Below are 18,192 nucleotides of genomic sequence, written 5' to 3' on the forward strand. Positions count from 1 at the left end.
CAGTTTTCTTTGTTATCACTGAATTCGTCACTCGTTGGTGTCCAAGTTTAATTTGACGTTTCGATGTCTCTGATCGAAATGATGAAGTTTATGAAAGTAGCTGAAGTTTAACTTGAACTCTGTGACAATCAGGAGAAACTGAACCAAACCTCATTTAAAAAACAGTCAAATTAATCTTACCCTGCTTCAGTTCACTCACCATCTTCTTCTGGAGCTTCGGACTCATCTGAAGATCCAGAAAGACCCGGAAAAGACAAGAAAAGTGGACCTTGAGTTTGGATTGTTCTGTCAATCTACAGCTTCCAAGTCCAAAAAGAAACATTCAGGTTCTGGAGTTTGGTTCTGATCCGATGGTTTGAGTTCAGTCCTGAAGGAGGTGAACGAGTTTCAGTGAGTCCACATTTACCCTTTACACCAGGATTAGTGTGTGTGTGTGTGTGTGTGTGTGTGTTCATATATAAGCTGCTGGACTTTGCTTCAGTAGGTTTTGGTTTCAGGATGAAGTCTGTTATGTTTTTGCCTCTGCTCCTCTGTTTGTCTCCAGCCGTCAGTCAGGTGGAGGATGGCGTCAGGTCGGGTTTGGACAGCGTCAGGTCGGGTTTGGACGGTGTCAGGTCAGAAGCTGACGTCCCTCCAGAGCTCCCCGTTCTCTGGGACGAGCTGTGGGGGTTGAAGCAGCTGGTGCTGAGCCTGAAGGCGGCGGAGGTGCAGCAGCGGCAGGTCCTGAGGAGCATGGAGAGCCAGCTGAGGGACGGGGAGCTGGAGGCCGAGCAGCAGAGACGCAGCCTGGACGCACTGGAGAAGATGGCGGTGCAGCAGGGGGAGGAGCTAAGGGACTCTAAGGTGAGGGCGGAGGCTGATGGGAAGCTGCTGATGGAGCTGAACTCAGACCTGAGGAGGAGGGTGGAGGAGCTGGAGGAGCAGAGCGCAGGTGGGTGGTTGTTTTAAAGTTAGATCATACAGTGAACTTTAATGTGTGAGGTACGGTGGCCCTGAGCGGCCAAATGCATCAACACATCTCCTGTTTCCTGTTTGAACCTTTGTGTCACCAAACACCACGAGTCCAAATGAACCCGTCCAGACTGGACCTGCTTTAAACAACAGAACCGTCTTCAGCACGGCAGCTTGAACAGAACAATGAGTTTAACTTAATTAAAAGTGAAACTCCTGCCAAAATGAAACCTGGGGTCTTTCTGTGAATGTATACGAGTCAAACCTTCATGTAAAAGCATAATAACGATGAAAGAGGCACTTTTAAGATTTACCATACTTTTGTTTTTGGGTCAAACTCATTTTCATTTTCAGTTAATTTTTCATTTATACTGCATCATCATCTGACCAAATTGTGCTTCAAGAAGATCAGAACAGTTTATGGAACCAGATTAATATTTTCCTTGTTTTGATTTTGAACTCAGACGTTTTATGGAAACATGGCGACCGCAAGAGAAACGGTTGTCCCTCATGACCCTGTAGACATTTTCAAGATAAATATGGGCGATCACGTTTCTGTTTGTGAAGACTAACATGGATAATAATAATAATAATAAAAATAATTGTTCGATACCTGTACACGTGTAATGTAACCATGTCAGAACATATTACGGTCAGGTTTCACTCTGTTGTGTCTCTGGATCAATAAATCTGTCAATCTATTTTATGTTTCAGCTCGAGCGGTCGATGTGTTGACGCTTCAGTCCAGACTGAACCTCAGCGAGAGCGCAGTGGACGAGCTGAAGAAGAAGAACACAGGTGTGTCGAGATCACGTGACCTCACAGAGCATAACTCAAGAAATTAAACGATAACAACACAGTGATGATGATGACGTCATGATGATGATGACATCATCAGGCGGTGTAGTCTGTTTCAGAAATTAGTTAGCATGTTAGCACATTTGGTGCCCTCGTCTCGAAGTCTGTTGAATGTCTGTATAAAGCGTGTGGTCACCACAGGCTGCAGATGTTAAGTCTCTGGTTGCCGTGGTAACCCCGTGACGCCATGTCTCCCCAGCGCTGGCGGCCGAGCTGCCGTTCCTGCAGACGAGACTGAGGGCGAGCGAGACCACGGTGGAGCAGCTGAGGAGGAAGAGCACAGGTCATCATCATCATCATCATCATCATCACATTAAACATGTTCTGACAGTAAAGACAGAACAGCGCCCCCTGTGGCCTGTAGTGGTAATCACAGGCTAATGCTAACGCTAAAACAACCCGGCTGTCGCTGGTCAACATCCAGTCGACAAAAGTCTGTCCGTTCTGTTCTTTATTTAGAGGACAGATTTCTGGTATTTTAATTAGTATTATGTGTTTTATTTGGGTGTTGTGTTGTTGTTGTGTCGTTGTGTTGTTGTTGTGTATCAGTGCTGGCGGTCAGACTGTGTAACACTGAGAGTCTGATGGAGGAGCTGATGAAGCAGACCTCAGGTCAGTTCTCTGATTTATTCAGCCTCTATTGATCACCAGTAATCAGCAGCACATTAACATGATCAGACTGTTTGATGAGACGAGTTGTTTCTGTGTCAACAGTCAATTAATGCGTCAAATCAAACAGCTGCTGTAATAATGTCAACTATGTCTCCAGCCGTCCCGTCCAACACTTCATCAGCGTCTGAAGCAGCGGAAGCGTCGAAAACGTCGGAGCCGGAGCGTCAACTGAACGTCCGCCTGGAGGAGCTGAACACAAACACACGAGGTGACCAAACCAATCAATCAGTAATCAATCGCTCTTGACGATGTGTCTGCTTTAATCACATCTTGTTTCCTGACGTTATCACTCAGCTCTGCAGAGTCGACTGGACCAACTGCAGCAAGAACTGAACCGATCTGCTGAGGGAGAACGGATCAGCGCCGTACATGGTGAAATATTCATTCATCCATTCAGATGAGCTTCAGGACCACTGCTGCTGTGTGTTTCTGTCAGAGTCGTGTGATTGTGATTTTATTTATTATTGATCACAGATCAGGTATTGGAGCTCGGCAGCAGACTGAACTCCAGCCAGCTTCACCTGGACGAGCTGAGTAGAATCTGTGCAGGTGAGTCACATGATGTGATGACGTCAGCAGAGTCGTTTTAAAATGTGAGAATGAGAGTTAATGATTTCATCATGTTCAGATCAAACAGGTCGACTGACGTCTGTGGAGGGACGAGTGGACAAGCTGAAGACTGAAAACACAGGTGACACACCTGCGCTTCATCACCATCAGTGTTTGAGTGGTTTATCTTCAGGACATGAATCTGTGTGTCAGAACTTTAGATCTCAGCGGTTGATGAACTCTGTGTGATTAAACTCTTTCAGCTCTGAGTGACAGACTGAGTGTTGGTGAACGACGACTGCACGAGCTGCAGACTGAAAACACAGGTGAGCAACATCAAACACACACCTGTAAACACAGGAGACTGCAGCTGGTTCAGGTAGACACACATCCAGAAAACTGTCTGTTGACAGGCAGAAACCTCAAGCAGAACCGGACTCAGTGGTGGGCTCGAGGTTTCAGCCTGCTAAAGACAGTTTTGTACGCTGTGTCTGTGTACACACATGAATCCAGCAGTTAGTTTTGGACCAGCTCAGACTGACGACTGTCCTGAGAGCGGTTCGGGCAGACGGTTGCTGAATAAAAGTCCAGAATGTATATTTCTGTCTGTCTGTCTGGTTGTCTTGGTTGACACGCCTCTTTAACATTGCGTGGGGGTCGGGGAAGGTGCCAAAGGAGTGGCAAACAGGTGTGGTGGTCCCTCTCTTTAAGAAGGGGGACCAGAGGGTGTGTGCCAATTACAGAGGTATCACACTACTCAGCCTGCCTGGGGAAGTCACCCAAGGGGCTGGAAAGGGGGGTCCGGCCGATTGTCGAACCTCGGATTGAAGAGGACCAATGCGGATTCTGTCCTGGTCGTGGAACAACGGACCAGCTCTTTTCTCTGGCAGGGATCATGGAGGGGGCCTGATTGTACTCCCAGTCCTCATTTGTTTTGTGGATCTGGAGAAGGCGTACGACCGGGTTGCCCTGGATGTACTGTGGGAGGTGCTGCGGGAGTATGGGGTGAGGGGGTCCCTTCTCAGGGCCATCCAATCCCTATATTCTCAAAGCGAGATCTGCGTGCATGTACTCGGAAGTAAGTCGGACTTGTTCCAAGTGGGTGTTGGCCTCCGTGAGGGCTGTGCCGGATCCTGTTTGTGATTTACATGGACAGGATTTCAAGGCGCAGTCGTGGTGTGGAGGGGTTACAGGTCGGTGACCTGAAGATTGCATCACTGCTTTTTGCAGATGATGTGGTCCTGATGGCACCATCAGCTGTAGATCTACAACGCTCACTGGATCAGTTCGCAGCTGAGTGTGAAGCGGCAGGGATGAGGATCAGCACCTCTAAATCTGAGGCCATGCTTCTCAGTAGGAAACTGGTGGATTGCCTACTCCAGGTGGGGAATGTGTCCTTGCCCCAAGTGAAGGAGTTCAAGTACCTCGGGGTTTTGTTCACGAGTGAGGGGATGATGGGGCGTGAGGTCGATCGGAGAGTCGGAGTAGCAAGGTTGTGACGAAAACGGAGCTGAGCCAGAAGACAAAGCTCTCGATCTACCGGTCAATCTTCATCCCTACCCTCACCTTTGGTCATGAGTGTTGGGTCATGACCAAAAGAATAAGATCGCGGGTACAAGCGACCGAAATGGGCTTTCTCCACACGGTGGCTGGGGTCTCCCTCAGAGATAGGGTGAGAAGCTCAGCCATCCGGGAGGGACTCGGAGTAGAGCCGCTGCTCATCTGCGTGGAAAGGAGCCAATTGAGGTGGTTCGGGCATCTGATGAGGATGCCACCAGGGCGCCTTCCTAGGTAGGTGTTCCTGGCATGTCCAACTGGGAGGAGACCTAGGGGTAGACCCAGGACCAGGTGGAGGGATTATATCTCTTCTCTGGCCTGGGAGCGCCTGGGGATTCCCCAGTCAGAGTTAGCCGATGTGGCCGGGGAAAGGGATGTCTGGGGCTCGCTACTGAAGCTGCTGCCCCCGCGACCCGACTCTGGATAAGCGGTTGACAATGGATGGATGGATGGATGTATATTTCTAAAAAACGTGAATATGTTGGAGCTTTAAGTTTCTTTGTCAGAATTCTGAGAATAACATGTTTGGCCTGAAAGTACCTGCTAATGTCTCACAAACAGACAGGTTAGATAGTTCCAGTGGTTCCATGCTGACACATGGTCTCTGATCTTGGTGACCGGGCTGAGTCCAGTGTGAGAGCAGTGATGTCACTTCCTGTGTATTCTCTGCTGTCTTCAGTTCAGGGCCGACGGAACACAAATTCTGAGGTTCACACAGAAACTCAGCAACTGGTTCTGTACATGTTTCAGATCAAACCTTTAAACTGACGAGCCTGCAGGGGTACCAGAACCGCAGCCAGAGTCTGAACACAGGTACGTCAGTCCGGTCCACTGTCAGGTCAGCAGTTAGTCCGTGGAGACACTCACTTCCTGTTTCCTGTTCAGCTTTACAGCTCAGACTGAGTGTCAGTGAGAAGCACCTGGAGCACCTGCAGACGGAGAACACAGGTAACTGCAGTTTGTCCGTGAAGCTCCTCCAGGTAAGTCAGGAGATGTCTGACTGTTTGTTCCTGATGTGTTTTGTGTTCTCAGTTCAGTCTGTTAAACTTTCTCTGATGGAGTCCAAACTGACGGACGGACTGAACAGAACCACAGGTCAAGACTGAGTCACAATTCCACTAATCACTGATGTATCAGTTAATCTGATCGGTCTGTACTGAAGATTTTAAACCTAGACTCTGTAGATGTTCAGATAAATACCGACTGTTGTGTTGATCAGCTCTGGAGGTCCGACTGAGATCTGCTGAGACACACCTGGAACACCTGGAACACATGGAGCACCTGGAGCAACTGGAACACCTGGAACACCTGGAACACTTGCAGACGGAGAACACAGGTAACACGTTGTCATTACATCATTCAACTAATTACAACAGTTTAATATTAACTGTTTAATGTAATGTTTAAATAGTTAAATGTTGTACAGACATTTTTATGAGGCAGACGGGTCGACACCACTGAGTCCAGTTCTGCAGGGTTCTGCCTGTTAAAGGCAGTTTGTGCTCTCAACTGACACAAAGTGCTGCTCATGTCGGGTCTCTGTAGAATCATGAATCAGGAGGTTGTTTTGGACCTGATCGATATGGAACATGTCATGAGAATGTGAATTGGCATTGTACTGATAAAGACCAATTGATTGATTGATTGATTGATTGATGTCTATTATGTGTTTTTAGTTCAGTCCGATCGACTTTCCCTGATGGAGTCCAGACTGACAGACGGACTCAACAACACCAAAGGTCCACTTGGATTTATATTAATATCACATTTTGACATCGTCTGTCCAGATATTGATTAGTTAATGGTTATTTATAATTCGTACTTTACTGAAGAGATCAAACTGTTGTGTTGATCAGCTCTGGAGGTCCGACTGAGATCTGCTGAGACACACCTGGAACACCTGGAGTACCTGGTGAATCACACTGCAGGTAACATCACCATCCCACTAAGCTTCAGTCCAAAGCATAGTTCATCATTATGTAAGTACATTGAGAACTGGTCCTGAACCGGTCCTGAACCGGTCCTGAACCGGTCCTGAACTGGTCCTTCTGACATGGAAGGTAATCTTAAGGGTGCTTTAATGGAAACCACAGAGGAGGAAACTCTTGGTGGATCTCAGAAGAACTTTATGTTCTGCAGGTTGTTAAATGTTTTAAGTGTTTTCAGTAGGCGAGGTGGAGCTGTCGGCCGTCACCGCGAGGCTGATGGTCACGGAGCAGCAGCTGGACGAGCTGACGGCTGAACTCTCAGGTGATGTTGGATCCTTCAGCTGCTGTTTGTCTGGTCCTGCTTCAGTCTCTGATGGTTCTGTGTTTGTGTTGCAGACAGACTGACGGCAGCTGACAGACACGCTGAAGGTACCATCCCTTCTCTATCGCAACGTTTCTGTGGTTATTACAATACTATAGAAAATAGAAAAGCTGTTCATCAGATGTGTTTCCTGTCAGATCTGCAGGTCCGACTGAGCGCCACTGAGGCTGCAACCCACCAGCTGAAGACCCTCAACCAGGGTAGAGTCCAGAATACGACATGAAGCTGCCTGTGACCAGTGTCAGTCCAACAGTACCAGAAATGTTCAGTGACCTCCATGTTGTTTTTTCTCTCCGCAGATCAGTCCGCCCTGCTGACAGAAATCCGGTCCAGACTAGATGCTACAGAGAGCCTCAGCTCAGGTGAGTCTTCAAGGTTCAGGTGTTAATGGAAGAGATGTGACAGAACATGTCAGCACTGAGTTTGGGTTTTGTGAACTTTGCAGTTTTTAACATCTGATCTGCTGCTGGTTCTAAAGCAGCCTGTAGGGGGCAACACATACCTGTAGGGGGCAACAGAGGCCTGTAGGGGGCAAGAAAGACCTGTAGGGGGCAAGACAGACCTGTAGGGGGCAGCAGAGGCCTGAAGGGGGCAACAGAGACCTGTAGGGGGCAGCAGAGGCCTGAAGGGTTCTAGAGTCCAGAACACGACATGAAGCTGCCTGTGACCAGTGTCAGTCCAACAGTACCAGAGATGTTCAGTGACCTCCATGTTGTTTTTTCTCTCCGCAGATCAGTCCGCCCTGCTGACAGAAATCCGGTCCAGACTAGATGCTGCAGAGAGTCTCAGCACAGGTGAGTCCTCACAGCTCAGGTGAGTCTTCAAGCAGAGGCCTGTAGGGGGCAACAGAGACCTGTAGGGGGCAGCAGAGGCCTGTAGGGGGCAACAGAGACCTGTAGGGGGCAACAGAGGCCTGAAGGAGGTAACAGAGGCCTGAAGGGGGTAACATAGACCTGTAGGGGGCAACAGAGGCCTGAAGGGGGCAACATAGACCTGTAGGGGGCAACAGAGGCCTGTAGGGGGCAACAGAGGCCTGTAGGGGGCAGCAGAGGCCTGAAGGGGGCAACATAGACCTGTAGGGGGCAACAGAGGCCTGTAGGGGGCAACATAGACCTGTAGGGGGTAACAGAGGCCTGAAGGGGGCAACAGAGACCTGTAGGGGGCAACATAGACCTGTAGGGGGCAACATAGACCTGTAGGGGGCAGCAGAGGCCTGTAGGGGGCAACAGAGGCCTGAAGGGGGTAACAGAGGCCTGAAGGGGGCAACATAGACCTGTAGGGGGTAACAGAGGCCTGTAAGGGGTAACAGAGGCCTGTAGGGGGTAACATAGACCTGTAGGGGGTAACAGAGGCCTGAAGGGGGCAACAGAGACCTGTAGGGGGCAACATAGACCTGTAGGGGGCAACATAGACCTGTAGGGGGCAGCAGAGGCCTGTAGGGGGCAACAGAGGCCTGAAGGGGGTAACAGAGGCCTGAAGGGGGCAACATAGACCTGTAGGGGGTAACAGAGGCCTGTAAGGGGTAACAGAGGCCTGTAGGGGGTAACATAGACCTGTAGGGGGTAACAGAGGCCTGAAGGGGGCAACAAAGACCTGTAGGGGGTAACATAGACCTATAGGGGGTAACAGAGGCCTGTAAGGGGGCAGCAGAGGCCTGTAGGGGGCAACATAGACCTATAGGGGGTAACAGAGGCCTGAAGGGGGCAACAGAGACCTGTAGGGGGCAGCAGAGGCCTGAAGGGGGCAACAGAGGCCTGAAGGGGGTAACAGAGGCCTGAAGGGGGCAACAGAGGCCTGAAGGGGGCAACAGAGACCTGTAGGGGGTAACAGAGGCCTGAAGGGGGCAACATAGACCTGTAGGGGGTAACAGAGGCCTGTAGGGGGTAACATAGACCTGTAGGGGGTAACAGAGGCCTGAAGGGGGCAACAGAGACCTGTAGGGGGTAACAGAGGCCTGTAAGGGGGCAGCAGAGGCCTGTAGGGGGCAACATAGACCTATAGGGGGTAACAGAGGCCTGAAGGGGGTAACAGAGGCCTGAAGGGGGCAACAGAGACCTGTAGGGGGCAGCAGAGGCCTGAAGGGGGCAACATAGACCTATAGGGGGCAGCAGAGGCCTGAAGGGGGCAACAGAGACCTGTAGGGGGCAGCAGAGGCCTGTAGGGGGCAACAGAGGCCTGAAGGGGGTAACAGAGGCCTGAAGGGGGCAACAGAGGCCTGAAGGGGGCAACAGAGGCCTGAAGGGGGCAACAGAGACCTGTAGGGGGCAGCAGAGGCCTGAAGGGGGTTACAGAGGCCTGTAGGGGGCAACAGAGGCCTGAAGGGGGTAACAGAGGCCTGTAGGGGGCAGCAGAGGCCTGAAGGGTGTCGTGTTCTAGAGTCCAGAACAGGACATGAAGCTGCCTGTGACCAGTGTCAGTCCAACAGTACCAGAGATGTTCAGTGACCTCCATGTTGTTTTTTCTCTCCGCAGATCAGTCCGCCCTGCTGACGGAAATCCGGTCCAGACTAGATGCTGCAGAGAGTCTCAGCACAGGCAAGTCCTCAACGCTCAGGTGAGTCTTCAAGAATCATGTGAGTCCTAAAGGCTCAGATGAGTCTTCAAGGCTCAGGCTCAGGGGCAGCAGAGTCCTGTAGGGGGCAGCAGAGGCCTGTAGGGGGCAGCAGAGGCCTGTAGGGGGGGCAGAGGCCTGTAGGGGGCAGCAGAGGCCTGTAGGGGGCAGCAGAGGCCTGTAGGGGGGGCAGAGGCCTGTAAGGGGGGCAGAGGCCTGCAGGAGGCAGCAGAGGCCTGTAGGGGGCAGCAGAGGCCTGTAAGGGGGGCAGAGGCCTGAAGGGGGCAACAGAGACCTGTAGGGGGCAGCAGAGGCCTGAAGGGTTCTAGAGTCCAGAACACGACATGAAGCTGCCTGTGACCAGTGTCAGTCCAACAGTACCAGAGATGTTCAGTGACCTCCATGTTGTTTTTTCTCTCCGCAGATCAGTCCGCCCTGCTGACAGAAATCCGGTCCAGACTAGATGCTGCAGAGAGTCTCAGCTCAGGTGAGTCCTCACAGCTCAGGTGAGTCTTCAAGCAGAGGCCTGTAGGGGCAGCAGAGGCCTGTAGGGGGCAGCAGAGGCCTGTAGGGGCAGCAGAGGCCTGTAGGGGGTGGCGGAGGCCTGTAGGGGCGGCGGAGGCCTGTAGGGGGCGGCGGAGGCCTGTAGGGGGTGGCGGAGGCCTGTAGGGGGCAGCGGAGGCCTGTAGGGGCAGCAGAGGCCTGTAGGGGGGCGGCGGAGGCCTGTAGGGGGTGGCGGAGGCCTGTAGGGGCGGCGGAGGCCTGTAGGGGGCAGCGGAGGCCTGTAGGGGGCGGCAGAGGCCTGTAGGGGGCGGCGGAGGCCTGTAGGGGCGGCGGAGGCCTGCAGGGGGCAGCGGAGGTCTGCAGGGGGCAGCAGAGGCCTGTAGGGGGCGGCAGAGGCCTGTAGGGGGCAGCGGAGGTCTGCAGGGGGCAGCAGAGGCCTGTAGGGGGCAGCGGAGGCCTGTAGGGGGCGGCGGAGGCCTGTAGGGGGCGGCGGAGGCCTGTAGGGGGCGGCGGAGGCCTGTAGGGGGTGGCGGAGGCCTGTAGGGGGCAGCGGAGGCCTGTAGGGGCAGCAGAGGCCTGTAGGGGGCGGCGGAGGCCTGTAGGGGGTGGCGGAGGCCTGTAGGGGCGGCGGAGGCCTGCAGGGGGCAGCGGAGGTCTGCAGGGGGCAGCAGAGGCCTGTAGGGGGCGGCGGAGGCCTGTAGGGGGGGCAGAGGCCTGTAAGGGGGGCAGAGGCCTGCAGGAGGCAGCAGAGGCCTGTAGGGGGCAGCAGAGGCCTGTAAGGGGGGCAGAGGCCTGAAGGGGGCAACAGAGACCTGTAGGGGGCAGCAGAGGCCTGAAGGGTTCTAGAGTCCAGAACACGACATGAAGCTGCCTGTGACCAGTGTCAGTCCAACAGTACCAGAGATGTTCAGTGACCTCCATGTTGTTTTTTCTCTCCGCAGATCAGTCCGCCCTGCTGACAGAAATCCGGTCCAGACTAGATGCTGCAGAGAGTCTCAGCTCAGGTGAGTCCTCACAGCTCAGGTGAGTCTTCAAGCAGAGGCCTGTAGGGGCAGCAGAGGCCTGTAGGGGGCAGCAGAGGCCTGTAGGGGCAGCAGAGGCCTGTAGGGGGTGGCGGAGGCCTGTAGGGGCGGCGGAGGCCTGTAGGGGGCGGCGGAGGCCTGTAGGGGGTGGCGGAGGCCTGTAGGGGGCAGCGGAGGCCTGTAGGGGCAGCAGAGGCCTGTAGGGGGCGGCGGAGGCCTGTAGGGGGTGGCGGAGGCCTGTAGGGGCGGCGGAGGCCTGTAGGGGGCAGCGGAGGCCTGTAGGGGGCGGCAGAGGCCTGTAGGGGGCGGCGGAGGCCTGTAGGGGCGGCGGAGGCCTGCAGGGGGCAGCGGAGGTCTGCAGGGGGCAGCAGAGGCCTGTAGGGGGCGGCAGAGGCCTGTAGGGGGCAGCGGAGGTCTGCAGGGGGCAGCAGAGGCCTGTAGGGGGCAGCGGAGGCCTGTAGGGGGCGGCGGAGGCCTGTAGGGGGCGGCGGAGGCCTGTAGGGGGCGGCGGAGGCCTGTAGGGGGTGGCGGAGGCCTGTAGGGGGCAGCGGAGGCCTGTAGGGGCAGCAGAGGCCTGTAGGGGGCGGCGGAGGCCTGTAGGGGGTGGCGGAGGCCTGTAGGGGCGGCGGAGGCCTGCAGGGGGCAGCGGAGGTCTGCAGGGGGCAGCAGAGGCCTGTAGGGGGCGGCGGAGGCCTGTAGGGGGCGGCGGAGGCCTGTAGGGGGCAGCGGAGGCCTGTAGGGGGCGGCAGAGGCCTGTAGGGGGCGGCAGAGGCCTGTAGGGGGTGGCGGAGGCCTGTAGGGGCGGCGGAGGCCTGCAGGGGGGCAGCGGAGGTCTGCAGGGGGCAGCAGAGGCCTGTAGGGGCAGCAGAGGCCTGTAGGGGGCAGCAGAGGCCTGTAGGGGGGGCAGCTGTCTGAAGACGTGGTCCTGGTTTATGTTGAAACTATTTTCATGTTTCTGACCTTCAGACTTCAGTTTGTGTTGATGGTTGATCCCCTGCTGACACCGAGTGCTGCTCATGTCGGGTCTCTGTAGAAACATCAATCAGGACTTCGGTTTGGACCTGATCAATATGGAACGTGTCAGGAGATGATGTTGTGGCTTGCTGCTGTGCAAATAAAGATTGATTGATTGATTGATTGATTGAATTATTTTCCTCTGTTCAGGTTTTCAGATCAGACTGAGAGACGGAGAAGATCTGATCCAGGAGCTGCAGAGAAACACGACAGGTCTGAAGTTATTATTTATAACTTTATACTCTCGTGTTGGGAGGAAGTACTCAGATACTTTACTGCAGTAAAAGTACCTGTAACACACTAAAACATAAAAGTAATCAAGTACAGTACCAGAGTACATGATTACTTCATGTGGTGGATAAATATTTACACAATGTTTATAAAACACAACAGTGAACAACAACACGTCCATATATAAGAAAATACTGAGCCTGCAATGTAATAGATTACTTTATATACGCAAAATAGGTGGTTATGTAAAGTAACTATAGGCTCAGAGAGTAACAGAATACATGGAATCAGATTACCGGAGGCCTGGTCATGGAACAGGGTAATCTGATTCCTTTCTCGCCTCTGGTCTTTTTTAACGGTTTGGTATGGATGTAATCTAAAAGTAACTGTGTAATCAAGTTACACTGTAATATTGTGATACTTGGATTACATTAATGACTGTATTTTAGAGAGTAACTGTGTCGGCTCTGATCGTTGAGCTGCTTCGTGTTTCTGACAGTTGGTTTTGTTTGCAGTGTTCGAGCGGCGGCTGAGCGGCGCCGACCGCCTGCTGCTGGCGCTGCAGACTCAGAGTTCAGGTGAGAGTCTCTGATGTACAGAGGCCCGGATGGGTCAGAACAACAGTTCTACATCTGATCGAAATGATTTGTTCTGTTGTTTAATCTTAATGTCAGTTTCTTTTTTAATTGGTGAAAATGTCAAAAGAAAGCTTTCAGATAATTAAAGTTCTGGCAAAAGAAGAAAAAAGTCTCTGTAAGTGTTTGTTAAACTTTATACTGATACCAGAACCAGTACTGGTTCTGACCACTGTTCTGGTCAGAACAAAAACCTCTGAAAACATTTTCTCCTGAAAACTTTATTCCTCCTGATTTCACACAAATACATTTTCTTTAAAAACTGTTCTTGATTTCAGTTTTTCAGTTTCAGTCATGATTTTTTTCCCGTCACAAATGAAATAAAGTTCTGGTTCTTTGTTGTCTTCGTGTGACAGCGAGGAAACGTCAGAACAAAGTGCTTTGTTCTGTTTCAGTGATGATCAGCTGAAGTTAGTGAAACTGGACGTTAGCGTGATGCTACGTTATGGACACGAGTTGCTCCTGAAGTGTTTTGTGTTTTCAGCTCAGTTGGATCAACTCTCCTCCGTTGAGTCCAGACTGACAGACGGACTGAACAGCACCACAGGTTCAGATTGATTCCCTTCACAGTTTGTACAACACACTTGATGATGATTATTGATAAATCTGATAGTTACTGTTTCCTGTTCAGCTCTGCAGCTCCGACTGAGCATCTGTGAGAAACAGCTGGAACACCTGGAGACAGAGAACACAGGTAACACTGCAGGTGAACATGTCTCAAACACACGGGTCAGGTTTCTGTGTTTCTGTCTCATCCTGGTTCTGTTGCAGGTTTTGGCCTCAGGCTGAATCAGACTGACGATCGTCTGCAGGAGCTCACAGACACAAACTCAGGTTTGGACTTTAAGACTTCGGTGCAACTCAAGAAAGAAATCTGTCAACATTTATTTTCAGTCGTGAGATTGGTTTGTTTTATTGTTCGAACATCTGCCGACGAAAAAATCTTCATCCTCCTGTTTTTCAATGCTTATTGTACGGAAGCCCTGAAGGACGAGCGCAGACGTTCTTCAGCAGAAGACTCCAGACTCATTTGTTCAGACTTCACCTCGACCCCACAGAGCACGACTCCCTCCAACCTCCAACCCTGAAAAAAGTATATGCACTTGTAGAGCTGCACGATATATCGTTTTCGCATCATCATCGCGATGTGTGATAGAGTCACAACGCAGGACCTGCGATGCAGGAGGCAAATGAACTCATCTAATCTCAAAGGAACCTGACACACACTGTGCATGCAGACTCTGCATCCACCAATCACATTAGTTCTAATTCAGTGTGCTGAAGCAGCAAAACAAAGAAACAGATTTCAGTCATTGAATAACCTGTTTATCACTCATTGTTAGTTACTTAATGTAATTATGAAGCTAGAAGGTTCCATTTTAAGATGGAGAGCACAACAGGTCCAAGTTTTGTTTATTGTCATTCAATTCAGCACAATAAAAGAAAGCAATAAAAGATAACAATAAGAATATCTCTAAAACACAGACATACTCAAAACACTGAGAAAAGGAGGTAAGATCAGTCCAGGTTAACTTTCCACAAGATAGCAGCAGTGCAGCATAACATAAAGTGCTATTCAGCTCATCTGATGAAAATTCCTGTATATTTTCACATCATAATATATATCGCAGGGTTAAAAAAAATCTCAATGTAAGTTTTTTCCAATATCGTGCAGCCCTATGCACTCGTCTTTGACAAACAGCAGTTATGATCCTCAGATGACGGCGTGACAGTTGTTTCTATATGTCTTTTACTCCATCGACAGTGATGTCGTGGTTTCTCTCTTGTGACAAATGTTCTCATTGTAAGTCGCCTTGAACAAAAGTGTCTGCTAAATGCCCTGAATGTAAATGTAAATATAAATGTAAAATGTTAATGAATGTGTGAAAGAGGAAAAAGTTTGTGGCAGCAGGAAAAGTTATTTATTTCAAAGACTAAACTATTTTAATCTGTTTCACACATAAAAAGTCTGAAGATGGAGAAAATGAAGGAACTTCTAAAGATCATCTTTATTTTCCTTCAGTTCTTCTGAATTTAGGAGAGAAAACTGAGATTTAGATTTGTCCCCTCAGGACTTCCATACTGTTGAATGTGTGTTTTAAAAGGTGGGCTGGAGCTGAAGGTGGCGTTCTCAGCCGGTCTGACTGATTCAGGATCAGTTGGACCGTTTGACAAGGAGACGACTCTGATCTTCTCCAAAGTCATCACCAACGTGGGCGGAGCCTACAACCAGACCGCAGGTGACGTGTACTTCAGCTGGTTGGATATATACGTAGATAGACGATGTCATGTGATCTCATCTTTTTTGATGGACTTCTCCTTTAAACCCTCCCTCCTGTGTGACTGTGTTAACTCCGCCCTGCTCTGTGTCTGTCAGGTGTGTTAACTCCGCCCTGCTCTGTGTCTGTCAGGTGTGTTAACTCCGCCCTGCTCTGTGTCTGTCAGGTGTGTTAACTCCGCCCTGCTCTGTGTCTGTCAGGTGTGTTAACTCCGCCCTGCTCTGTGTCTGTCAGGTGTGTTAAAGGTCTCATATTATGACAAACAGGTTTTCTCTGGTCTCTACATATATAAGCTGGTCCTCGCTGAGCCTGTGGTCCACCCACTGGTAACACGGAGCTCCTACAGGCTGTTCAGATTCTGCTCCTGTCGTTACGTAACAAAAGGAGTCATTATCGTAGCCCCGCCTCCTCTGAGCGGTGATAGGAGATATCCGAGAGAGGGGGCGTTCATCCCCGAGGTGAAGTTCAGTGTGTCCAGCGGAGAGACAGCGGTGTTTCACGATGTCGTCGCTCAGAGTTAGACACGCAGTTGCTCTGTTGTTGGTTGTATAAATCAACATCAGTGCCTATATTCTGTCCCAGCTACAGAACAACAGAAGAGACTGTGGTTGTGTTTCATTTTTAATGACAACGTGCCGGCTGCGGTTCGTGTTAGCTTGTATGTGTGTGCTAACCTCTTTACATCTGACTGCTTCAGTAACGAGTGTCAGTACAAAGCTGTCTTTGCCTCGACACTGACCCTCATAAAAGGATCAGTCCCAACCATACCGGACCCAGCAACTGCACCCGAGCCACAGGTAAGTGTCGCCGCGGTTTGATAGTATTTACACTTGCCGATGAGTAACGTTATGGTGAAGTCAGCTGGAAACTAGCTAACTAGTTAGCTCCGCTTCGGTCCGCTATGTTATGGCATTTGAAGCGAGTTTTATGTTAATAATATAACGAGGGAGCTTGGCTGTCACAGTAAAAAGTCTGGAAACGTGCAGACTGAAGACAGAGACGATGCGAACAGTGTCCAAGAGTTTGGAGACTGTTGGAGACAAACAACTTTAGCTTTCGCAAAAATTATTCAGACACACTAACCGTTCTGAAACCTCCTTCTGAAGCCGCAGAGTCTGTACTTCTTTCGGAGCCTCTCCTTCTGGGTCCGATTCTGGGTCAAACTGGTTCAGTTGAACGAAGCATCTCTGCGAGCCATAGCGATACATCCACCGTAACATTAGCGCATGCTACCGCTACCGCTAGCGTAAGAGGCATCGTCTCCCTGAGAGGGGCGTGTAGCAGCAGGGCAAGCGGTGACAGACGGAGCTCATTAGCATTTAAAGGTGCAGGCACAGAAACAGCTGCTGTCAGTAGAGCCACTTTTAAACAGCTGACATTCAGAACCACAGATGGTTTGGTGCAATACAGTGTTGTTGGACCTCTGACAGCTGTGTGAAACCGATGAAAAACTGTTTAATATGGGACCTTTAACTCCGCCCTGCTCTGTGTCTGTCAGGTGTGTTAACTCCGCCCTGCTCTGTGTCTGTCAGGTGTGTTAACTCCGCCCTGCTCTGTGTCTGTGAGGTGTGTTAACTTCGCCCTGCTCTGTGTCTGTCAGGTGCGTTAACTCCGCCCTGCTCTGTGTCTGTCAGGTGCGTTAACTCCGCCCTGCTCTGTGTCTGTGAGGTGTGTTAACTCCGCCCTGCTCTGTGTCTGTCAGGTGCGTTAACTCCGCCCTGCTCTGTGTCTGTCAGTGTGTTAACTCCGCCCTGCTGTGTCTGTCAGGTGTGTTAACTCCGCCCTGCTCTGTGTCTGTCAGGTGTGTTAACTCCGCCCTGCTGTGTGTCTGTGAGGTGTGTTAACTCCGCCCTGCTCTGTGTGTGTGAGGTGTGTTAACTCCGCCCTGCTCTGTGTCTGTGAGGTGTGTTAACTCCGCCCTGCTCTGTGTCTGTCAGGTGCGTTAACTCCGCCCTGCTCTGTGTCTGTCAGGTGCGTTAACTCCGCCCTGCTCTGTGTCTGTCAGGTGCGTTAACTCCGCCCTGCTCTGTGTCTGTGAGGTGTGTTAACTCCGCCCTGCTCTGTGTCTGTCAGGTGTGTTAACTCCGCCCTGCTCTGTGTCTGTCAGTGTGTTAACTCCGCCCTGCTCTGTGTCTGTGAGGTGTGTTAACTCCGCCCTGCTCTGTCTGTGAGGTGTGTTAACTCCGCCCTGCTGTGTCTGTGAGGTGTGTTAACTCCGCCCTGCTCTGTCTGTGAGGTGTGTTAACTCCGCCCTGCTCTGTGTCTGTGAGGTGTGTTAACTCCGCCCTGCTGTGTCTGTGAGGTGTGTTAACTCCGCCCTGCTGTGTCTGTGAGGTGTGTTAACTCCGCCCTGCTCTGTGTCTGTCAGGTGCGTTAACTCCGCCCTGCTCTGTCTGTCAGGTGTGTTAACTCCGCCCTGCTCTGTGTCTGTCAGGTGTGTTAACTCCGCCCTGCTCTGTGTCAGTCAGTGTGTTAACTCCGCCCTGCTCTGTGTCTGTCAGGTGTGTTAACTCCGCCCTGCTCTGTGTCTGTCAGGTGTGTTCACTGCTCCTGTCAGAGGACTTTACTTCTTCAGCTTCACGGCTGCAGATTACCTCAAAGGCTACATGGGTCTCTACCTGTACAGGAACAACCAGCCAATCATCTTCAACCTGGACCTCAACAACCACGGTGGCTACGCCTCCACATCCAACGGCGTGGCTCTACAGCTGGAGGAGGGCGACGCAGTCTGCCTCAGTTTGCCGGCAAGCTACCGTCTCTACGACGACTCCCGAAACTTCAGCGTGTTCTCCGGCTTCCTGCTGTTCCCCCTCTGACCTCCTGGATCAGGGTAGGAGTGAGACCTCCTCTCTAACAAACTCAAAATCAGCTATCAGACTGGAACTAAAGGAGTGGACTTTTGTTTTGATAGTGACTTCCTGTCTGTCAAAGAAACACGTTTACATCTCTGAAGCTAATTAACATTAATAAACATTAAAATAACGTCTAAATATGTGTAATATATATTAAAAAAAGGACAGAATTTGAAGTAACTGCTGCTAGCTGTGGAGCTAAGCAGCC

General features: G+C 51.3%; 2 protein-coding genes across 2 annotated transcripts; both read left to right on the forward strand.

The window, feature by feature from the left end:
• The first annotated feature begins 206 nt into the window (after positions 1-206).
• LOC115566015 (cingulin-like) lies at positions 207-7,714 on the forward strand. Its single transcript, XM_030391759.1, has 20 exons — positions 207-931; positions 1,666-1,749; positions 2,009-2,092; positions 2,359-2,421; positions 2,579-2,689; positions 2,776-2,853; positions 2,956-3,030; positions 3,110-3,172; positions 3,294-3,356; positions 5,338-5,400; positions 5,473-5,535; positions 5,620-5,682; positions 5,807-5,923; positions 6,264-6,326; positions 6,444-6,515; positions 6,757-6,837; positions 6,912-6,944; positions 7,035-7,097; positions 7,197-7,259; positions 7,629-7,714. The coding sequence occupies exons 1-20, from the start codon at positions 499-501 to the stop codon at positions 7,712-7,714; spliced, it is 1,821 nt and encodes a 606-aa protein (XP_030247619.1). The 5' UTR covers positions 207-498.
• A 1,693-nt stretch (positions 7,715-9,407) lies between these two features.
• On the forward strand, positions 9,408-18,076 carry LOC115566018 (heavy metal-binding protein HIP-like). The gene is made up of 10 exons (XM_030391761.1): positions 9,408-9,450; positions 9,872-9,934; positions 10,893-10,955; positions 12,138-12,200; positions 12,734-12,796; positions 13,338-13,400; positions 13,485-13,547; positions 13,625-13,687; positions 14,959-15,093; positions 17,668-18,076. Exons 1-10 carry the CDS (start codon positions 9,408-9,410, stop codon positions 17,946-17,948), a joined length of 900 nt encoding a protein of 299 aa, XP_030247621.1. The 3' UTR covers positions 17,949-18,076.
• Positions 18,077-18,192: the final 116 nt, after the last annotated feature.

This window comes from Sparus aurata, chromosome 16 (genome assembly GCF_900880675.1).
Source record: "Sparus aurata chromosome 16, fSpaAur1.1, whole genome shotgun sequence".
Classification (NCBI taxonomy): domain Eukaryota; kingdom Metazoa; phylum Chordata; class Actinopteri; order Spariformes; family Sparidae; genus Sparus; species Sparus aurata.